The sequence below is a fragment of the Protobothrops mucrosquamatus genome, unplaced genomic scaffold (assembly GCF_001527695.2).
Source record: "Protobothrops mucrosquamatus isolate PMUCROS unplaced genomic scaffold, P.Mucros_1.0 scaffold327, whole genome shotgun sequence".
Lineage (NCBI taxonomy): Eukaryota > Metazoa > Chordata > Lepidosauria > Squamata > Viperidae > Protobothrops > Protobothrops mucrosquamatus.
In genome coordinates, this window is record NW_015386666.1 from 718,617 (window position 1) to 743,169 (window position 24,553).

At 35.1% G+C, this 24,553-nt stretch overlaps 1 protein-coding gene across 1 annotated transcript in view; it reads left to right on the forward strand.

Moving 5' to 3' along the window:
* The window catches only part of PDS5B (PDS5 cohesin associated factor B), a gene marked incomplete in the record, with an annotated part of 63,281 nt that extends 38,971 nt beyond the window's left edge, over positions 1-24,310 (forward strand). The window contains 17 exon segments of the mRNA XM_015815234.1: positions 2,148-2,253; positions 4,663-4,823; positions 6,361-6,484; positions 6,634-6,792; positions 9,908-9,976; positions 11,184-11,320; positions 12,169-12,292; positions 12,448-12,652; positions 13,958-14,072; positions 14,242-14,374; positions 14,797-14,916; positions 15,492-15,554; positions 17,483-17,630; positions 20,183-20,640; positions 20,720-20,821; positions 21,029-21,167; positions 21,830-24,310. Of these exon segments, the coding sequence (XP_015670720.1) occupies positions 2,148-2,253; positions 4,663-4,823; positions 6,361-6,484; positions 6,634-6,792; positions 9,908-9,976; positions 11,184-11,320; positions 12,169-12,292; positions 12,448-12,652; positions 13,958-14,072; positions 14,242-14,374; positions 14,797-14,916; positions 15,492-15,554; positions 17,483-17,630; positions 20,183-20,640; positions 20,720-20,821; positions 21,029-21,167; positions 21,830-21,865 (2,399 nt within the window).
* Positions 24,311-24,553: the final 243 nt, after the last annotated feature.

Consider the following 24,553-nt stretch of genomic DNA (forward strand, 5'->3'; position numbering starts at 1 on the left):
GCTGACACTGGAAGACCAGTTGACGGCTGTGGCCAGGGGGGCGTTTTACCGGGTACGCCTGGTGCACCAGTTGCGGCCTTTTCTGGACCGGGATGCCTTGCGCACAGTCACCCATGCTCTTGTCACCTCCCGCCTGGACTACTGTAATGCTCTCTACATGGGGCTCCCCTTGAGGAGCACTCAGAGGCTCCAGTTAGTCTAGAATGCGGCCGCGCGGGCGGTGATGGGAGCGACTCGTCGCTCCCATGTAACGCCGCTGCTGCGCGAGCTGCACTGGCTGCCTGTGGCCTTCCGAGTGCGCTTCAAGGTGTTGATTATCATCTTTAAAGCGCGCCATGGCATTGGACCTGGTTACCTCCGAGACCGCCTTCTGCCACAGATTACCTCCCACCGGCTGATACGCTCCCACAGAGAGGCCCTCCTCAGGGTGCCGTCAACCAGACAGTGCCGGCTGGTGACCCCCAGGGGGAGAGCCTTCTCTGTCGGAGCACCCACCCTCTGGAACGAGCTGCCCCCAGAGATCCGGGTGATTCCGGATCTCCCCTCCTTCCACCGCGCCCTCAAGACTTGGTTGTTTCAGCGGGCAAGACTGGCCTAGGGGTATTTTAAATTGGTTTTAACTAAATTTTAGTAGAAGCGGCCTATTTAAATATTTATTTTTAATTATTCTCTTAAATTTTGTATTTTGTATTTGTATCAAACTGTTTTTAAACTGGCTGTAAGCCGCCCTGAGTCCTCCGGGAGAAGGGCGGGGTATAAATATAATAAATTCAAATTCAAATTCAAATTCAAAATAGCTGATCAGTGAAGGGAAGTCAAAGCCAAAGGTAATAAAGACGAAGTTAAAAAGCTGAATGCAATTTCCAACATGAAGCCAAGAAAGACAAAAATAGGCAGCAGGAGGAACAGTGTCAACATCTAGAAGAAGCTAACAGGAAGGAACATACTAAGGTCATGTTTGCCATAGTGAAAATGATGTGATCCAGTTTTTCAGCACGGCAAGGAACTGTTAAAGACTGCAATGGAATTTACTAAGTGACCAGCAGAAGATCAGGAACAGGTGGAAAGAATATACAGAGGGACTCTATAGCAGTTTGACTTACTATCAAGATGACAATGATGAAAGCCCAATTAATAAAGAACCAAACATCTTGAAAGAAGTAGAATGATCCACAGAGAAATTGCCAAACTGGAAAGGATTACTAAGACCAGTTCCAGTTTACATCGTCACTGCCCTATGTCTTCTCTATTCCCGATGTACAGTCACCGAAGTCCTGACTTTTTCAATGTAAAAATAGTGCAATCATTTCTTTCCGTTACGGTATCTGACAAGGTTGATAACGTACTAACGTAACTAAAGAGTACGTTCGTTCTAAAACAATTTTTATTAATTTGTCAATGGACTATATGTTCTCAATTATTGTAATTAACTTGTATAGTTGAGTTACCTGATATATAAGCTGGTTTTAAAAAGAGAGGTGGCACTCGAGATCACATTGCCAATATCAGATGGATTATGGAAAAAAACAAAAAAAAGTATACGATGTCATCAAGAGAGTTAAAGAATTGAAATAGAAAAGGGCTGTTCTCATAGCAAGAAGAACTGATGCAGGTGAACCAAGGCAGTCATAGAATGGATCCCACTTGATAAAAAGCATTCACAAAAGAGACCTAAAACAAGATAGATTGACGACATCAGCAAGTATTGCAGGCCTAGTTGGCAAAAGAAAGCTCAGGACCATATTGGTTGGAAACATGCAGAAGAGCCGTCAACCTGTAGTGGATAGATAATGGCTAAAATGATGATGATGATGGTGGTGGTGGTGGTGGTGGTGGTGATGATGATGATAGAAAAGGCACATGAATATCAAAAGGATCAGTATATTGGTTCAAAGTTGAACCCCCAACAACTGAAAGAAGCTGCGCTTAACAGGTTTGCGTGGAGAGCACTTGCCTGTAAAGTCGCCAAATGTCGGACATTACTGAACGGTTACAACAAAAATATTAATGAAAAGAAAAATGTATATCTTAAATATGTGCCATTGCTCTGTCGAAGGAAAAATGTTTCTTGCTCAATCATACTGGTTACACATGATCATTTTTTAAATAGAATGCCTAGCATGATTCTTATCATTTTCCTTTATTAGTGCCCTTATTAAACAAGTGAACAAATCCATAGATGGAACAGCAGATGATGAAGATGAAGGTGTCCCTACTGATCAGGCAATTAGAGCAGGTCTTGAATTGCTTAAGGTAAATTTTCCTGTTTAGAAAACACTATTGCAATAATTTTTTTGTTATAAATTATTTTTTTACTTTTAGAAAAAAAAATTAAGAATGCTCTTAAGTATAATAATGAGTGACTTTCATGAAATAGTGGACAAGGAAAGGAAGTAATTCTGAAATTAATCTCTCCTCATAGACTGATCTCTAACTTTGCAATCACCTCTATCCTTTGTTGGAGCCATAAGTACTTATTAGTATTACCTGCCCCATAATATTTAGAAATCCACATTATTTTCTCACTTTAAGATTTTTCCAATTTGTATGGTCAGCAGTGCTGGTTGGTCTCATTTTTTCTGAAGAATTGGAGGTGATAAAAGGTGATAGAATACAAATTTGTACAAAATTGAATGTCATCAAACATTAGTAAAAATCTACTAGCCATGAGTAGTGTGGCTATGAAGCATCTCTGAGCCGTGAGGCTTCTTCTGGGAACCACCAAATGTAGGTCCCCAGCTGATGGTATCTTCAACAGAACTAGCAAACTAGTACCCACAGCATGCCTTCTCTGGCAGATCTAATATATCATTCTGATGTAATTGGTGAGAGGCAAACCCTCAGATAGTCTCATGTTGTGAAGGTTTTTATAGGTCAAAATCAGGACCCTAAATTGGACTAAAAAAAACCCCTGGCAACTAGTGCAGCTCACGGAGCAGAGATGTAACGTGCTGTTCTTAGAACGCATATAATTGCCCATGCTATTGCACTGTGTATCGCTGAAGCTTCCAGATATTGTTCAAGGGTAACTCCATATAGAGTACATTGCATAATCCAATCTGGAGATGACTAGGGCATGAGTAACTGTGGCAAGGCCTACTGATCAAGGAATGGGTGTAACTGGTATAGAAGCTGAAGCTGTACAAAGGCCTTTTGCAGGAATCATGAGTCGAGGAGGACCCCAGGTTGTGCACTGGGTCTATTTGGGGCAGTATAACCCCATCCAGCACCAAAGAAGGCACAGTCCTGGAACCAGTGTACCCCAAAATGTAGAGCCACTCATTTTTGTCAGAGTTCAACTGGCCAGAGCCACTCTGTGTCAGAATCAGTCTAGCTATTACTAAGGGTTTTTTAATATTAAATGAGTAATTTAGTATCTGTATATTCCATGGATAGAAAACAGGTACAGGTAGTCTTTGATTTAAAACGGTTCATTTAACAATGATTCAAAGTTACAACAGCTTCAGAAAAAGTGATTTACGACCTGTCCTCAAAATTATGACCATTGCATCATCCCTTTAGTCATGTGTTTGCAATTAGGCACTTGGCAATGGTTTTCATTTATGACAGTTGCAGCATCTTGTGATCACGTGATCTCAATTTGTAACCTTCCCAGCTAACTTCTGACAAGCAAAATAAATTAGGGAAGCCAAGTTTCCTTAACGATTGCATGATTCACTTAACTAGGTGAGTTGCTTAATGACCACAGTAAAAATGGTCCTAAAGTCAGGTATAGTCATGTGTTGACTGCATAGCTTAGTGACTAAAATTCCAGTCCCAATTGTGGTTGTAAGTTGAGGACTTCCTATATTTAAATACACAAATAAATAATACATATTTTAAATTAAAATTAATTAAATTCAGTTTCCAAGTATAGTCTGATTTGAAAAAGATTGCACATTTCTAATATTTAAGAACATGTTATGGACAGAAGCAGCTGTAGTTTAAGTATGTTCATTAGCACAGTTGATGCAGTAGTCTAAGTCTGATCTCAAATGATTTAATTGTTTTATATTAAGCTAACTAAAACAATACTGTTTTCACTTCTCATCGAAGTATCAGAATTGCAGTGGATCAAAACAATAGCAATGAGATTCTTGGTGCTCTGAATGCTGATGATGTTACCTAGTTGGATAATGAAATGTCTGCAAGAAAATAATCAAGCTCAGAGAGCACCAAGGATTCCATAATTCAACCCTTAGCTGCTAATATTTTCTTCTGTTGGTACAGGAGCTATCTTTGTACCGGCTACAGAATTATACTACTGGTAATCCTTGTTCAGTGATCAGAATTGGGTTTGGTAACTCATTTGTTAAGGAAAGCAGTTGCTAAGTGATACCACAACTGTGCTTATTATCTTATTTCAGACCTTCATAATGTGAGGATTGGTTATAAAGCTGCTTTATCATAATTGGTGTAAATGCAAATGGTCGCTAAGTGAGTCAAGTCACTAAATGAGGATTATTTGTAGCTCATTAGTACATAAGCCTTAGTACATAAGTACATTAGTACATAAGTACATAGATCCTTAGAACTAGGGTGTTTGGTGTTTCTCCATAGATCCATAAAGATTTGTCCAGATTGAGTCAATGAAATTTATTCAGTAAGCATAGGTTAACATAAGAATGATTTAAAAATCCCCTTTAATCCTTACTCTTGCAGGTTCTTTCGTTTACCCACCCTATCTCATTCCATTCAGCTGAAACATTTGAGTCACTCCTGGCCTGTTTAAAAATGGATGATGAAAAAGTAGCTGAAGCTGCATTACAGATTTTTAAGAACACAGGAAGCAAAATTGAGGAGAATTTTTTACACATACGATCGTGAGTTAATTCTATACTCTATTTATTAGAATTTCACCCAATCTTATTTGTTTTTTTTATAAATAACTTAGGGCAGTGAACATACATAATCTTTTCCTTTCTATTTTCCCTACAACAACTACCCTGTGAGGTGGGTTGGCTGAGAGAGATTGACTGGCCCAAGGTCACCCAGCAGACTTTCATGCCTAAGGCAGGGGACTAGACTAGAGCGGGTTCCTGTTTTTTAGGCCAGCACATTATCCCCTAGATCAGTGGTTCTCAACCTTTTTAATGCCACGACCCCCCAACCGGTCGTAAGTCGAGGACTAAACCGGTCGTAAGTCGAGGACTAAACTGGTCGTAAATCGAGGACTTTCCCTGCCCGGGAGCGCCGCACATGCGTGGTTCCGCCCCCTGCTCCGGCCGAGGCGTAGCTGGCAAGCGGCAGAGACGGAGCAGGCCGACCACCAGCTGGCCCAGCTCAAGGGAGGTAAGGCACCCGCCGGAAAAGGGGAAAAAATGGCGGACAGCCTTGCTTGGCGACCCCCGTTAAATGGTCGATCGACCCCAAATGGGGTCGCGACCCATAGGTTGAGAACCGCTGCCCTAGATGAAGGCTAAGCAAATAAGTATATTTAAAGTATACTTATGTATATTTCAGTAGCATTCCTGTATGTTTGCCTAGCAAGATCGGTGCCCTAAAGATTTCACTTTACTGTTATATTTTTAGCTGCTTCCCTTGAGGCTTCTGCTACTGGAATTTGCATTGTCTTTAATGTTGAGGAATGATAATGATTAAAAAGAATGAAATCTTTCCCTCTGTGTATGAAGTTATCTTTAGGAATTTGATATATTGTCACAGATTTTAGAAATTGTACTTAAAAAGTTAGCGCATTGATGCATATACAAGCTTTTTATAGACTAGGATTGTGGATGGTTCAAAAATGATTTTAGAAGAAAATGTTTGGATCCTGAGCACCTCAGGTTTGTTAAAGTAGCCACATCTTTGGTATGGCTTGCACTGAATCAGGAAGAGAGGTGCTGCCCATGTGCAAGTGCAATATTGGATTCAGAGTCATTGAGATTGGAAAGGCATATAAACTGAAGCGAATTATATTACATATGTATATAAATCATGGGATGATTTTTGAAGTTTTGGTTTGCATGGTGGATCACGAATATGGTAAGTCCCAGGTTAAGAATGCACCTATTTAAGGAAGACCCATAGTTAGGAACAGAGCCTATCGTAGCAAAAGTCTAATTAAATACACAAGGATTAAAGTTAAATATACAATGGTTCAAGTTCATTAAACAAAATTGCCTATACAGTATTATACAAATTTGATTTCAGGGCAGGCTTTGGGAATTGAACTCATTCTTAAACCAAGGACTACTTGTACTGAAATGATAATGAAACTTAAATCTTTGTGTATGGCTGTCATCCTATTGTCTTAAAACATTTGGAAATTACTACATGTTTAATAGATTCGGCCATAGCAAACATAACATGTGATGTGATTACATTTATATATATACTATATATATTTTTTTACTCTAGAGCTTTGCTTCCAGTTTTGCAACATAAAGCTAAAAAAGGTCCTCCTCAACAGGCCAAATATGCCATTCACTGCATCCATGCAATATTCTCCAGTAAAGAAACACAATTTGCACAGATATTTGAGGTATTTTTTAATTTTATATTTATAGTGCATTAGTAGAAAATTCTGAAGAATTTAATTTTGAAAAGGTTAAAATACTTTTAAATGATTGCAGCTAACTACTCTTTAAGGGCATATTGATGTTAACATTTATCATCATTTATATATTTTAGCCGCTACATAAGAGTCTCGATCCAAGTAATCTGGAACATCTGATTACACCACTGGTTTCCATTGGCCACATAGCCTTGTTGGCACCTGATCAGTTTGCTGCCCCGCTGAAATCTTTGGTGGCTACATTTATAGTTAAAGAATTGTTAATGAGTGACAGGGTAAGAATGTTTTGCTTTTTGCAGTAAAAAAAAATCAAAGAGAAAAATAGTAATGTACAATAGTATATTGTACATTATATTGTGTTCATTTCAGAAGAGAAAATAGCTGTACAATTCTTAGTACGTCTAGCATACTGAGCTGAATAACCATAAAATGTAAACTTATGAAGAATAATGAAGACAAACCAAGAATGTAATAAGCTCCTTGAGAAATATCAAATTGAATTTTTCCTCCTGTTTATTCAATTTCTTTCCTTTTTCTAGAAAAATAGATGTAAACATTTTGTATACAAACTCTATTCTATTAAATAGTGTGAACTCATAATAGTATCTATTGTAATCTAGCTCTCCCCCACCTGGTTTCTTCATGTTGTTTTGGATTCACATACAGACATGGCCCAAAATATCGGTACCTTCCACTTTCCCCCAAAGAATCCCAATTTCCTATGAAATAAATTTAAACTGCTACAGCTATGTGTATGTTTATGCCATTGAGTGTACATTTTGTTTTGAATATAAAACTTAACATATTATTGGAAATAATAAATGAAAATAATATGAACATGATTAAATTATTGGCACTCTTAGAAATTAAAAGACTTTATTGGGTTTTAATGATATCTTAACAGACTCTTTAATTACAGTCATGGATATCTTCAATCTCATAATCAGTCACTCAGCCTGTTTGAATGGGGAAAAGTGCTCAGATATTTTTTGTCATTGTGTGCAGCACAGTGAACATGGACAAGAGAAAGAAAAACAGAATTATCTGAGGAGGAAAGGAAGAAGGTAATAGTAAGCATAGTAAAGTTAAAGAGTACAAAACTGTTTTCAAAGAGATTCCTTGTTCCTTTGACCACAGGTATTAATGTTATTAAGAGGTTTAGATAGTAATCTGCCTCTTTAGATATGGCCATCAGAAGAAAATTGATCCCCGATAGAACAGAAGGGTAGTTTGAATGATGGAGTAAGAACAAAGGAAAATTTCAGAACAGAAGCTATTCACCTCTAAGATCAAGAACTATGCAGCAAGTTACAACAACCATCACTATCTAAGTGAACATGCTTCCATGATAGCAGACCCGGGAAAGCCCCACTTTTAAACGCCACTCCAGACTGGAATTCGTTAAAATGATGTTGACAACCCACGGTCCTAGAACGATGTCCTTTGGACAGATGAAACAAAATTAGTGTTTTTAAGTCACAGCAGCTTTATGTTCATAGAAGGGAAAACAATGGTTTTAAAGAAAAGAATACCATCCTTACTTTAAAATTTGGAGGAAGCTCCATAATGTTATCAGTTGCTTTGCTGCCTCCAGCACCAGGTGCCGTGAATCTTCAGGGTACATTGAAGATTATCACTGCATTTTGGAGTGAAACATAGTGCCCAGTGTTGGGAAGCTATGTTTGCAGTCATAGTTTCTCCAACAGGATTCTGACCCAAAATATACATGTAATACAATCCAAGAAGTTGAAAAGTAGACATTGGAGTGTTCTAAAGTGTCCTGCTATGAGTCCTGATTTGAATGTGTTTGGAAAGAGCTGAAACTCACAATTGAGAGGAGCCATCAAATCTAAGACAATAGGAACAGTTTACAGGTGGGACAAGAATGGAACATATTGCTGATTGAGAAGTGTATAAATCTTATTCAGAGCTTCAGAAAGTGCCTGCTTGCAATGATTGCCTCAATTTTTAAAAATATATCTAGTCATATGTCAAAAGCTTGCTGTATGAATTATGGAATAAAGTATGCTAGATGCCATTTACTTGTGTTACTTTCAATTTATACAATGACAAGTTTGAATTCTTTGGTTAAAAATAGAGGAGTACCAATTCTTTTGGCCATGTCTGTTATCCCTTGTAGGCTATCTGGAGGGCAAAGATTGGTTAAGATTCTCTGAATATTATCTCACATACTGTATTCTAATTTTTTTATGATAACTTTATTGTTTAAACAAGATAAACAGTAACTAATAATTACAGAAAGAGAAAAAGTAAAGAAACAAAGAACAAAACCAGAAGTGCAGTTAAAAAGAATGAGAAAAGAAATATAAAGAAATCACTTCTGATTTTTTTTACATCAGTTATAAGTATAAATTCAAACTTCCCTCTTATTGTAAGGTGACAACACAACTTTCATTTTTTCTTTTTTTTCTATTCATCAAAATCATATATCATAATTTCATTTTTTCTGTTTCATGCAAAAATTACAAAAGAGGTTTCCAGTTAGCATTAAAACCAGTCAGTGTCTTTTCTTTAATTAAAGTTGTGAGTTTCTCCATCTCAGCAAGCTCCATCTCTTTACCATCCACTGTTTTCTTATAAAACATAATATGGAACTAATATTCGGCTGCTTCTGTGACTTGCTTCTACTTTAGGAGGAAGTGAGGATTAGCCTTTTAAAGATTAATCTATTCAAAATCTATTCCAAAAAATCAAATGCAAATATCTTTAATTTCATAAAATAAACCTCATTTTCACCATCAAAGTAAAAAGCCTAGCAAGGTTTCAGTGTCTTTAAAGCAGGGGTGTCAAACTGCCAGCCCGCGGGCCGGATGCATCATAGCGAAACTATACCCACCCCATTGCCGGCAATGGCAAAAAAGTCACAATACATCGCGGCACGTCATGTGATGTTGTGAGTTTGTCACCCCTGCTTTAAAGTATTTACTGTTTTGCTCCAACCAAAAAGCTAAGCTGTTTAAGGGCAGATATTCATACCAAATACCTTAATACTTTCATTTCTGTCTATATTAGAGACCATAATGTATCAATATTAAAGCTGTGTTACAAGATGAAATAGAGAATAATACTGCAGTACTGCAAAACAATTAATAATGGTTATTATAATCAATAACAATTATTGTAGGTCTACGAGTTGTAACAGTTGGACTGTCAAAACAGCTGAAGAAAGTAGAATTTTTTGACCTTAAAATATCCACCTTCTAAAACAGCTTTGCTTGAGATTGCTTACATATTATGGAGATGTTTGAACAGTTCTTAGGCTTTGAAAAAAGCTTGAATTATCTTTAAAATTTGCTATGCATTCTTCAAGGGAGAATGTATAAATATTATTTATGATACTAAAGTAACAACTGATATAATTTGTTTCAGATGCCAGGAAAAAAAACAACTAAGCTATGGGTTCCAGATGAAGAGGTTTCTCCTGAGACTCTTGTAAAGGTACACTACTTAAAAACTTACATTTTCATAATTACTGTGATTTATACCTATCCAAAGTGCTGTTTTATTTTCAAAACATGATGTAACTACAGTAGCACATTTTCATTTACTTTTTGGGCTAAAAATGAAGTAACTGTGTATAATAAAATATTGATAAAATTACACATTATTGATAGTCTATTGAGATATTAATTTGTTATTTGCATGCATTTCTAATTTAAATAATCATTGCAGTAATCTTCTATTTTATTTTTATATAGTTATTGTTAAGGAGAACAATTGTAGACATTATCCCTTTTACAGTTAGATGGCTAACACTTAAAAGTGTAGGTCTAAAAGTATAATATGGAGCAATGTAATTTTTGTCCTGTAGTTGTGGACTGGCTTAGCCTTAATCTGCGGATTCTTATAATACAATGGAATTTGCAGGTACAGAAAACTACAATTGTTCTCACTAGCAGTTTATGAAGTAATACTACAACTCTGCCTTACTGCCAAATATTATAATTATTATACAATTTGAAATTTCATTAAGTTCCAAAGCATTTTTTAAAACGGAATCTGTAACACTCTTCCAGATTAAATAGAAACAATTGCATAGCCCTTCTGGTAAAGACAGATATACTACAACAGAGTCACTGTATTCTGTTTTTTTTTTCAAACTTGTGTTGTATTTTGACGATAACAGCAATACTTGCTGCATTAGTAATAACACCAAATAAATAATTAAAATTCATAAATTCCATTTATTTATTCAACTTAGGTGTTACCCTACTGAAGACTGAATGGGTAGCTCATAATAAAAGCCAATATAAAAAAATAACAATCTACATAAAATGGCAAACAGATGACAAAACTGATCATAAAAAAGATATCATACACCCAACAGTGCAAAGTCAGGGGAACAACCAGGTCTTTAAGGCTCTCCAGGTCTTTCCCTGATGAGGATCTTTCCCCAGTGATAAAGTAGAGCACCCTCCCTGTACAATGTTAACAGTTCCTTTAAAGGAGAACAATGTGCATGAATTTCTAATTTGGTTTAAGGAAAATATAAATTTGAAACTTTCTCACTTGCCAAGTTATATTTTTCTTATAATGCTTTTTTGGGGGAAAAAATCTCTGTTCAAGATGAAATTTCTTGAGATGTTATAATGATCTACTAAGCGTGATAAACTTTGGCTTGATTATTTGTTAACATGTATTTCAGATCCAGGCAATTAAAATGATGGTTCGATGGTTACTAGGAATGAAGAATAATCACAGTAAATCAGGAACATCTACATTAAGACTGTTAACAACAATCTTGCACAGTGATGGAGATCTAACTGAACAGGGGAAAATTAGGTATATAAATGATACTTTTAAAGCAATATTACAAACATTTTTTTCAAATAATACAGGAAATGAAAATATATTTCTGACCCATTCTGAGCAGAATACTCTGCCTTATATTGATGAATCTAGTAACTCTAGCATCCAGTGCCCATCCATGGCACCCCCTGTGCTCTATACTGTGCGCTCATAGTATCCACCCATGATCTGTAGCATCAGCCTGGAGCATCTATCCCCTTTCCATAGCACATACCCACTCATGCAACTTTGTGCCTGCCCACCTATGGCACTCACTTGCCTGCATTCCATTGAACCTGCCCCATGGCACCTGCCTGCCTACCTACAGCTCTTACATATTGGCCTGCTTGCCTGAGATCCTCACTTCTTCCCATGGGGTGGTCACATTAGTTCCTCACTTAACTACCTGTGTGATTTTGAGGTTACAATAGCAGGTTATGATGACTGCTGGGATTGCTGTTGCTAAGTGACGCAATCACATGATGTCACACTTCACAATCATATTGCTTAACAATGGAAATTCTAGTCTTAATTGCCATCATAACCTCAAAAGCAATTTATTTTAAAGGAGATGAAACTAAATATTGTGATTGATGGGAAACTTTTTGACTCATCTTAGTAAATGCAGAGAAGATGGATAGGCAAAACCATTGTGCATAGTTCAGTTCAACAAGATGAGATATCTTCTAAACTCATTACCATCTTAAATATTATGTATGCTCAAAGATAGAAATGATCACTATCTTTAGTATACTTTGTGATGGCAACAAAAAAATAAGCAAAAATACCTTCAGTAAATTATCCATATACTAACTAGTCCATATTTTCTATTTATTTTTCAGCAAACCTGATATGTCTCGTCTAAGGCTAGCTGCTGCTAGTGCTATTGTCAAACTGGCACAGGAACCTTGTTATCATGAAATCATCACATTAGAACAGTACCAACTTTGTGCATTAGCCATCAATGTAAGAAAATTGAAGAAAGGGTGTTAATTAGCATTAGCACTATATGCTTATTATATATACATTTCAAATTTCTGTGGCAAACAGTTTGGCTTTTTATTTCCTAAGCAGATAACTGAAGAGTCATTGTTATATAAAATTTCTTTTCTTCTTTTTAGGATGAGTGTTACCAAGTTAGACAAGCATTTGCTCAGAAACTTCATAAAGGTCTATCAAGACTCAGGTTACCACTGGAATATATGGCTATTTGCGCATTGTGTGCAAAAGACCCAGTAAAGGAGAGAAGAGCTCATGCCAGACAGTGCCTAGTAAAAAACATAAATGTGAGAAGAGAATATCTGAAGCAGCACGCAGCGGTTAGTGGTAAGAAATCTTGGAACACTAGCAGAATAATTTAAAGTGCAACATTAACACCATGTCCTCATGGTATTTAAATTCATTTTCTGTACCAATACAGTTTGCCTTAAAAGCTTTTCTGAAGTGGAAGAATGTGGTTATGAAATAGCAAGATTATACTGATTGCATTGAGTCTTGATTTGCTTCTAAACCCAATTCACACTGCTGATTATTATTTTTAAAGCTAAGCTTTCTTTAGGTTTATGATAGCAGTCTTCTCTTCCATGAACATTAGAACAATATTAGTAGTAGCATTCTATTCTTTTCTGCATCCCATTATCTTGTAAGATGCATAAAACACAGCCTTATCGGTGAGAAGCACCTGGATTATGATTCTGCATTTATGAAAAATGATCAAAACTATTGTGTGATATCAGATAGCAGGCAGCGCCAAACAACTTGGAATATTCTATCTAGTTTTTTGTTTATTGTGATCTTGCTGCTATTTGATCTTTGTTCTTGTTTTGGTGCTGTAACTATAACAATGATTTCTTATTTAAATATTTTGTTTTTACATTAAAATTATGTTGCTGCGTGCTTTGATTTAGGAAAAAAATACATTTTTATGAATAAACATGAATTGCATTATTTTAAATTTAGTTCTCACCATGACTGTGTATTCTATGCCTTTTAACAGCATATATGCATGTCTACTCCACCAGACCTCTCCTGTCTCCTATCTATAGTTTTACTTAAAATGGTTTTCTTCTACTACTCAGTAACTGTAAAAACAATCTTTGATATTAAGCAGTTTTGAGGTCAAATATATTTGTTTAGTAATGTGAGCATGCTTTCTACCCTGCTCTAAGGCTTGCTTCTTTTAATGCCTAAGCCTGTTGTAAGCCTAGTCACATTAAAAAAAAATACATTGCAGATTTGCCTAAGACAAATTAATTGAACCTCGGTGTGTGATACATTACAATTTTATTTTCTGTACCTTGTTTTCAAGCTTTTTGCATCAGATTCAGTTGATTGCAATTGAATGGCTTAAATAAATCCATCCATCCTTCTGGAAAATTCATGGCATAGAATTTCAAACCAAGAAATTATTTAAATTAAAACATGTAAATTTCAGTACATGTTGATTGTGCATTGAAACTATATATCCATCAGATATTTTTTCTTGAACTTTAAATGACTGTCTCTTTATTTTATGCAGTTGAAGATAATTTATAATCTAATATATATTTAATGTAAACACTTCATTTCTTTGATTACTGTTATAATGATACATCCAAATGTTACAATTTTTTCTTCAATTTACACTTTCAGAGAAACTTTTGTCACTTCTACCAGAGTATGTTGTTCCATATACTATCCATCTTCTGGCACATGATCCTGATTATGTCAAAATCCAAGACATTGAACAATTAAAAGATATTAAAGAGTAAGAATGTATTTAAAATGAAATATCTCAGTGTATATTAACATACTGATCTATATTTTTATTAAAAATTCAGCACAACTATGATAATATTTCTTCAAAATTCAGTACCTAATTTATTCTCCAGGAAAATCAACTGGTTATTTGACAACTATATTTTATGTTTCTTCAGATGTCTCTGGTTCATACTGGAAATATTAATGGCTAAAAATGAAAATAATAGTCATGCATTTATCAGAAAAATGGTAGAGAATATTAAACAGACTAAAGATGCTCAAGGACCTGAAGACACAAAAATGAATGAAGTAAGTTGTATTGAGTATTGCTAATGTTTTATAGACATAGTGAATCTTTATCTAGGTCATTGAAATTGGCTGCATATAAATAATCAGTTCTCTTGCATTCAAAAATTTGTGCTTCTGCATAATATGTCTGTGATAGTTCCTATGAAAGGTGTTATATTCTATTCTATGATAACCAGTAGAAATTGTCTAAGTTGCTGTGTAATTATATACTGTTTATATATACTTTAATTCTCCAAACAACTGTAAAGCTTTTTTATTTGGTATAGTATAACATACTTCTGAAATAGGAAATTGATAAGTTTATTTTATTTGGTATTACTGTAGAATTTTTATACAAACATAGGGTAGATTCCTTTTGCCTTTTCAGGTCTTTAATTAGTAGTGTTTTCTGACATGATAGAAAATCACACTTTCTCTTTCAGAAACTTTATACAGTATGTGACATAGCAATGAACATCATAATATCAAAGAGCACAACATATAGTTTGGAATCTCCCAAAGACCCTGTATTACCTGCTCGATATTTCACTCAACCTGACAAAGTAATGTGATTTTTTTTCTTAGAAATTTCATTGGAACTATGTGTTAAAAACTATGTGTTTTAAGTAAATATTATGCACAATGTAGCCAGGTAACCCAAAGGATTATGAATTTAATATGACATGAAATGCGTTGTGTGGTTTATTTTATTTTTATCCCACTTTTCTTTGGAGTCAACTCAAAACAGCATATATAGCCAGTGCTTCTACTTCCTATATTCTCTGCAACAGAGATCCTACAAGATGGGTTGGGCTGAAAAAGAGTTACTAGCCCAAAATCACTTAACTGGCTTTTATGCCTGAAGGGGGACTAGAGATAATGGTGTCCTGTTTCCTTTTTGCACCAAACTTATACACCAAACTGGATCTCATTAAACTATAATCCACAAAAGTTTTCATGATATAGAATTTTAAAAAAGTGTCACAAGCAATTTATAATTTTCATTTGTGTAATTCTGCCCTTAATTGTGCATAATTTCATATTAGTTTTATAGTCAGTTATGCAACAGCATGTCAATTATGCAATCTGTTTAATCTTTAAGACTGGGATCTTACCTACATTTTTCCTTTACTTGCAGAATTTCAGTAATACCAAAAACTATCTGCCTCCAGAAATGAAATCATTTTTTACTCCAGGAAAGGTGGGTATTTGTATATTTTTTTAGGACCTGTACAGAATAATTCTAACCAAAATAAAATTCTTAAAATAAAAAGTTACTTTGAAATTATTTATTAGAATGAGGATTGTTGATATTTTATGTTAATATCCCATTTACTAATTTAGCTACTAACTCAAAGGCAGTTCCACATATACTGCATTGCAGAGATTACATGGCATGGTTTAACAAAACAAGACCATCAATCTTTAGGTGCTGGAAGGTCTTCAAACAATAGAAGAATTGAAGGACGTTAAGTGATAGAGCCTAACAGCAGGTTGATTTTCAAGATATAGTGAGGACAGAATTTTGGATACTCCATTAATATTATGATTAGTATACTCCAGGATTGATCATTTGCAGTATTCCACATAGTAAAGATCTAGTGGAGCTGAAGCTGGTTTCATACATGGTATATGGGGGATATTGACAGGAATTAAAACTACAAAGCATTATTAGGTATCTAACAGATGTTTAGGAAATTAGCCAGATCTTCAAGAAAGCCTCTTAACAGTAAAGTACTGTATATTGCAGGAATATACAGTATATACTGCTTAAATTCAGTAGTGTCTTGCTGGACTGCTGATGTTCTAACACTGTACACATATATGTTGATGCACATAAGTACATTTAAATAATGTGGAAACACTTGGAGTTCTTGACTACTCGTTTGCTCCATGGATCACATGTAATTTGAGTTCTGAAATAGCAACAACAACTTTATTGTCACTTTGAATGTACACCAATCGGCATACATCAAAATGAAATTTTGTTGCATACAGCTCTCAAAGGGTCACCACTTCTGATATACACTTCTTGTTCGTGGCCAGCTCAAGTTTCAGAAAGTCCATTTTAGTCTCTAGGGAGTGAACAATGGCAAACAGGACAGATGGAAACGGAGCTCCATGTGGATTAGCCCTCAAATTAGTTTGTATTTCTGCATGACAACCTCCCCTCCTTTTTCTGATCCTGTCTCTTCCACCTTTTCCTTAAAGGGGTCTCTTTCCTTTTCGCCCCTGGAGCACTCTGTCGCTGCCTCCAACTCCTTCAAATGCCCCCCTCTCTCTTCCTCTGGGCCTGCTGAGAGCCTCATCCAGTTCCTTTGCTCCATAAGCCCCAGGACCTCTCCTCCTCTGCCTCCTTTGGAAACACCATCAGTTCCAAAACAGCTAAAAACTCGCCATACCAGCAGAGATTGTTGGTTGTATGTGACCTTAGTCCCACCACATTGCTCAAACACATTAAAATCTTCCCGATCATGTGGCCTATATCCCTTATATCCCTCCAAAAACTTTTCATCTTCAAGAGCCAATGCAGCCGCAGCCGATCCAGACACCGCCATCTTAGAAATAAGCCATTCTAATCAGCATTTTAAGGGAATATCTTGCTTAAGCATTTTTAACTGCAAAAAAATTGAATTTGATACATTCATAATTTTATAGCTAGAAATGTGTGACACAGACACACACACACAGAGTACAATTTTAAATATAAAAATCAATTTTAAGGAAGTAATTACTCTGACGTAACATTTGATTTGATCTTTTGCTTAGGTTGAGGAACCCTATTTCATCTTCTTTTGTTGACCAACATTAATTTATAAGCTATTGACTAACTGTAATTGAAAACTTTTTTCAAATTATGTTAAGATATGCTGAAGAGTTTACAAACTTAGATTTTGAGGTTTTGTCTTTATTTCAGAAAATACACTCATAATATAGAATATATAGATTAAACGGATAACTAAGTTTTTAAGAAGAAACTGGACAGCCATTTGTCTGAAATGGTATAGGGTTTCCTGCCTGAGCAGGGGGTTGGACTAGATGACCTCCAAGGTCCCTTCCAACTTTCTCATCATCATCATCATCATCATCATTATTACTATTATAACTATTTTGTGTTATCTTTTACAGCCCAAAGCAGCCAATGTTCTTGGGGCAGTTAATAAGCCCCTTTCATCAGCAGGCAAGCAATCTCAATCTAAATCTTCTCGGATGGAAACTGTAAGCAATGCTAGTAGCAATTCAAACCCAAGTTCACCTGGAAGAATCAAAGGAAGGCAAGTAATACAAAGGTCACTAATAGCTTTTAGATAAACAAGAAATAAAAAAATGATATCTGAAATAGTACAAGTGGTTAATTGTCTTTCTCCCTACACTTTTCATCCTGTATTTGTATACTTTGCAGTATGATAGGATGTTGTTTTTATATAATTCTGTGTTTGTTTCTTACGTGATTTTCATTTCTACACTTGTTCAGTAAATAAAATGAATGAATGAATTAGTGTAACAGATATCCTTTAGTTCACACTGAGAAAACCATGTTGAAGAATTATAGAGCATGAATAGTTAGCTTGTTTTAATGATAGTATTATATCATTTGTATTTTGACATGGATTCAGATAGCTATTTCTCCATAAACTTTAATAGGTTGCCTTGAAAACTATTTTCCCCCAAATTAACCTGCTAAATGAAAAACAGTTCTTTGAAGGAGAAAATGCTGTATTAATTGATAGAAAATAGTTCTGTATTTTGACTAGCTTAAATTGATTTGGATTGCATCTTACTAATTACATATTTTGTTAATTACAAAATGGGTTTGTATACTTCTTCGTCTTCTGCCTTTCTTTTGAATGGAATTTTTTTTTAGCTCTAAAACTGCTAAATTATGATTGCAAGCTTGTTTTTTTTAGCTAACCAGAATATGAACTGCAACAGTATAAAAACTTTGTTTAGATCCAGAAAGAAATAGCAGAATTTATATGAAACAGCAACAACATTTCTATGAGCCCCAAATCTGCTGGGTAGAAGAATAAAACATTTCACAATATTTGGCTTGCATTTAGTTAATTAAATACTATAAGGTAATAGTTTGTTGTTCATTTACAGATGATCCTTGAGTTGCTTAGTAACCATTTTATATTTCAACTGGCCTGAAAAGAGGGACTTGTGACCTGGATTCAAAGTTCTGACGGTCAGACCTCATTCCCCAGTCACATGACCACACTTTGGGCACTCAGCATCCAGGTCGCATTTATAGCCATTTGCAGTATCCTGCTGTGACGTTACTGTATTTTACAACACTTTTTGCCAGAAAGCAACATTTCTAGTTTTCAGCAGAATTACACCATAGTGAACCATTGGTTCATTCTACAACTGCAGCATTTGCTTAACCAGCACAACAAAAAAGTTATAAAATCACATTGATTCACATGATAATCCAATATTCCTGTGATGTTTAAAAGAGACTAAGAACAGTTCAGGAACAAAGTATAATTATTCTGTTTTGTGATGTAGTAGTAAGATATTCTATAATGTGAAGTTGTTGACTCCTGGTGACTGCCTGGACAAGTCATTGCAATTTTCTTGGCAAGATTTTGGAAATGGTTTGGCATTGCCTCCTTTCTAGGGTTGAGACAGAGTGACGGGCCCAAAATCACCCATCTGGCTTTGGGCCTAAAGTGGAACTAGAATTCAGTTTCCCATTTTCTAGGCTGGTATCGTAACAATTACACCAGCCTGGCTCTATAGCAGTAGTTTACTTTAAGGATGATGCTGAAATAAAATACAGGTAGTCCATGACTTATGACTACAACTGAGCCCCAAAATTCTGTTGCTAAGTGAGACATTTGCTACGTGAATTTTGCCCCCATTTTACGATCTTTCTTGCCACAGTTGTTAAGTGAATCACTGCATCTGTTAAGTTAGTAACATGATCGTTAAGTGAATCTGGCTTTCCCATTGATGTTGCTTGTCAGAAGGTTGTAAAAGATGGTCATTTTCCTTTTCTTCTCTTCAGTTGTGTCCAATTCTCAGAGACTGCCTGGACAAGGCCCTGTAGTTTTCTTGAGAAGGATTTTGAAAGATGGTTTGCCATTGCCTCCTTCCTAGGGCTGAGACAAAGTGACTAGACCAAGCTCACTCAGCTAGCTTTGTGCCAAAGGCAGGATTGGAATTCATGGCCTCCTGGTTTCTAGTCTGATGCCTTAACCACTACACCAAACTGTCTCACATTTCCTTATTTTTTTTATAGATGAGTGACTGCCACTTTAATAATAACAGTATAGTTCTAATAGGAGAGAATATTTGTAGCTCAGTTGAATTGTGGAGTCCTTCTGCTCTCTGAACCTGGTGGTTTGCTTGCAGACATTTCATTATCTTCCTAAGTAACATCAGTGCTAGTGAGTGTGGGTTTCCTCCCACCATTTTGCTCCCTTTCAGGTAATGAAATGTCTACAAGCAATCAACCCAGCTGCAAAAGGTTCTCCACAATGACAATAGTTTATCAGTGAAAATACAATGTAAGGATACATAAAGCTGCTTCACTGACCTTGGCAGCCCTGTTTCTTTTCATGACAATAGAGATATTTTTGAGGCAGAATTTATATAGATGAAAATGTAATTGTATTATTTCATTTTTTTTGGCTTTGTATTTTACCCTGAAGCTGTTGTCAATTTTTGAAATATCAAGCAGCTATAAATTATATNAATACAATTCTTGAGTATTGAAATATGGAGGGTTTCAGCTTATTTGTAGAATGAGTTCGTATTTTGTTATGTAAGTAAGATCTAGACATATTTGATGGATGAAATAGTGTTCCCTTTCTTCCTCAGTCAGAGCTGGAAAAGCCCAGAAGTAGAAAGAAAATGATTACAGATCCTGAAGAAAAGTTGGTTATGGATGACCTGAGCAAATTAGGACAAGAATCAAAGCTTAGAAGTAGTCAGCGAGGCAGAAAAAGAGCCGCAGTTATTTCAGAGTCTGAGGAACCCCAGTGGTCAGAGGAAAAGAGGCTAAAAGAGAGTATCTTAGAAAGTGAAGATGAACAAAACAGCCCACCAAAGAAGGGAAGAAGAGGGCGACCTCCAAAGGCAGCTACAGGAAGCATACAAAAAGAAGAATCAACAGTAAAAACAACTAAAAGAGGGAGAAAAAAAGCTGCACCAGTTAAACCTATGGAGGAGGAGGAAGAAGAGGAGGAAGAAGAGGAGGAGGAAGAAAGGCAAATAGACAGCATAGAACAGAAGTCAAAAGGTCGACAGAATAAAGCACCCAAAAAATCACAACAAAGGTAAGTCCTTTGTGCAGTTGTCTGCTATTTTTAAATTTAAATTGACAAGGTGACTGAATTGCATATCCTTCCAAAACAGATCTGAATCATCAGAAATAAGTACAGCTGAGTCCAACCAGTCTACACCACAAAAAAGACGAGGAAGACCACCAAAAGTTCCACCTACTCAGCAGAAGAAAGGGTATGATGTGATATCAATCTAACAAAGGGTTCATTAAATTAATTTAAAAAATGTTCCATAGCTTAGAAGATCCTGTGAGTACAATAAGATTCACCAAAAATAATGTTGCTTAGATGTTAAGATAGTCTAATCCTTTCCCCAAATCTTTCTTCATTGCTTAAACTTAAGAACTGTTTTTAGTGATCCCTTGGTTTGTGGCTATTTTAGAGGAGCTGGACGATCAAAACAAACAGCAAGCAAAGAAAATGAATCTAGCGAAGAGATGGACGTATTTCAAAGTAGTTCTCCCGTTCACGATATTTCTCAAGAAGTAACAATGGAGGAAGAAGACGTGTCCTCAATCAGAGTAAATATGTTTATGCACATAGATTCATTTGAATGGCTATGCATTTCATACTGTTGAAACTTAAAAGTTTGTACTTTGACATTACTAAATATAGTGAAGCAGAATTGTCAGTTCCCTGTTTTAAAAATGAGACAATTTTCATTTGGGAAGAAATAGGCAATTCCATTTCCTGTAATACAACAAAATGTGTGTGTTATGTGTGTGTGGGGGGGGGAAGCATGCATTACTTGTGCTTATTTTAAATCTTAGCCTTTATCCAGATGGATACCTATACAGAGAAAGTGGAAAAATATTTTTAAACCTTCAGTACGATCATCATATACTGGACTGTGCTTAAGCTCATTGAATTCAACTGTGCATCTAAATGCAATTAAACTTAGCAATTAGTGGGGCAAGCTTTTCTGCCTAATCCTTTTTGTCTGGTCATATCATGGAATGCTTCATCTAAATGATGTTCCAGTTAATGGATGTGTTTCTTTGATGAATCAATTAATGCCGATTGAAATGCATTTTCCACTGAAAGCAGAGCAAAACAGCTAGATAAATATCAACACCGCAGATTTTTTAATTCTTGATGTTGCACCCAATGTCATGTTTTTGGAACTTATGTACGCAGAAAACCATACTCGAGGCTTCTAATTCTTGATTTTTGGCTTTCTCAGGTTCGTCGGAGAACATCTAAAAGGGAAAGACGATGAAGAGTCATGTTCCTGCCATTTTTCAGTGATGTCGCTCTTATCATTTGCAAACTTTTAGGCTGAAGAGAATTGTTGATACTCACAATGGGATTGCTGAAGAAATTAAATCACTCTTTATTTCCTGCCCCTGCTTTTTGAAGCTCCTAGGTCATGAGCATAATCCACACATATGTTTATATCATTAACTATGGGGTTTTGTGAAATGTAACGTATGCTGGCTATATAGACAAAAGAACTAAAAAAAACTGTCTGTAAATAATCCTTTTTTAAAAAATATTTCTGACTTTAAAGTGCTTGTATAGCTTTTATCACGGCTTTACACAACAGTACCAGACTGTTTGGTAGAGCTATTGATTTGGAAAAAAAGACAAAAAAAAAAGTAAGAATGGGTATCAAGCAATATTTGTCAGTGTCTGTATTCTTATTTTTCTTGGCATTTAACTGTGAAAAAAAATCACTTTGACAAAATAGTGACACCTGCTCTGACACTATTCGTTAGAAAATAAAAGAAAATACATTCTCTTTATGTATCTAATTCAGTGTTTACCTTTGGCAGTTGTCTGTCTTTGGAGGTGCCAAATTGCTTTTAAACAATGTCGGATAAAACAGTATATCCAACTGCAGATGTGTGAAAGAATAGTCTTTTAATGCACCTCAGTATTGATAACAGATTTCTCTGGAATTCTTGTGGCATTGAGCATTTAAAAGAATTTACTATTTTAATTTTTAAAATGTGTTATTAAATAATGTAACGAAAGCTGATCCTCATATTTTCCCTTATTAGTTTTTGTTAATCTGCTGTATCAATAAAATTCTGTAACTGAATTTTTAATAGTCTAGTATGTCAATGTGTATATTCCCTCCTGAACATTATGTTCATCAAATTATTATGTTATAATATGAAACCTAATATCTGAGCTTTAGTGAAAATACAGGTTTTATTACCATGTAAATCAGAAAATTTTATTGATGCAGTCTGTCTTTATAAAGCTGTTTTTTCTTCAGAGCCAAGTGTTTTGTATATCACAGTAAGTTGCATGTTTACGAAAGAAATGTAATGGAATTGCAATGTAATTTTTAAATTCTTATCTAGAAGATGCTACATTGCCTCATGAGAAAAACTTTTACCAAGAGTCTATTGTACCTTTTTTTTGGTTAGCCAATGTTTTTATGTTTGTGTGCTTGGATATAAGCATGGACGTTGGAAGATTGAAGTTATAAGAAATGTGTTTGCATTTGAATGATCAGTTGCAAAATATTTCAGTCAGGGTATTCAAAAATTTGTATGACATTTCAGTATATGTTTTACATTGAAGTGATTGAACTTTATTTCTTTGGTAGAATTACAGAAAATAGAGGAAAAACTATTTTAAGACATTGTCATGTATGCAGTTTTCCAAACTGTGTTTGAACCAAAATGTATAGGTTACTATTTATGCTTAGCCATGCACATTTTATGGTTTCCTATGCTGTTTTCCTCCTGTTCAGTAGCAGTATATGGGAGGAATTCAAGTTTTAACTTATTAATGTTGTATCTCATGGAATAATGGAGCATTGTCATAAGTTAACAAAGACATCTATGTTATAATTCCAAGGGAATATACATATCCTGGGAAAAGATGAAAAGACACCATGATTTGAAAACATGTTTGCAAGTATATTTTTTAGAGGAAAACCAACTTTTTTCTAAGCTTTTTTATTATAATTTGTATTGATTTTTTTTAAGCCACAGCAATAGACAAAGGCAAACAGTTTGTGTTTATCAAGCTGTTCTACTTAAGTGCTTTTCTAGTAGCTCTTTTAGCTAGTAATTATTGTTCTTGAGCTATATTGTATTTTTATGCCCATAATTTTGGGTAACAACAATCAAAGAAATATTAACTAGAGGTGGTTCTGAAGACTACAAAATTGCCCACACAATGTAACCTCAATGGTTCATAGAATTTAGCAGTGCAAATTAAGAGTTTTTATATCTACAAAATAAAAACATAATGTATGATATTATCTTCACTGATAACATTTCACTGACATCATTTTGCAGAGTATATCTAAACCATTTTATATGAAGTATGAAACATTAAAAACTGTTCACAGGCTTTTGAAGATTTATTTGCATGAACATAGTTTGATCACATTTCCTTAATATTGCTGAAATCAGTTAATCATAAGATATTAATGTAAATTAAATATATAATTTGACATTCGAAATGTTTATTTCTTGGAATATAATGTGTACTTAGGAAAATAGGTGCAGATGGGATAATATGTTAAACTTTTTAGGTTTTATTCTCAAACAAATATAATGCATATGTTATGTACTAACACGTTGGGATTTTAATACAGTGAAGTAAAATAATACATAAAGAGACTGGATGCTAAGATTCAGTCAGTATTCATTATGTTCATTTTTTTGGTATGTATTACATTAAACAAAAATTGAGCTCACTGTTAAATTCAAGCATGAAATTCTTATATTACAGTAAGTTATCTTGCTGCAAACTGCAGCCTTCATATTTGTACATATAAATTACTTTATTTTTAAATTGGCTGTTTTCTTTGAGTGGCTTAATTTATAAAGTTGGCTTGTTTTTCTAATATTTTTCTTTGCACCAGTTTCAAAAGATACGAATATATTTGACAAGTGTTTAGATTCTAATATTCTTTTTGTAAGGAAATAAAAAAAATGTA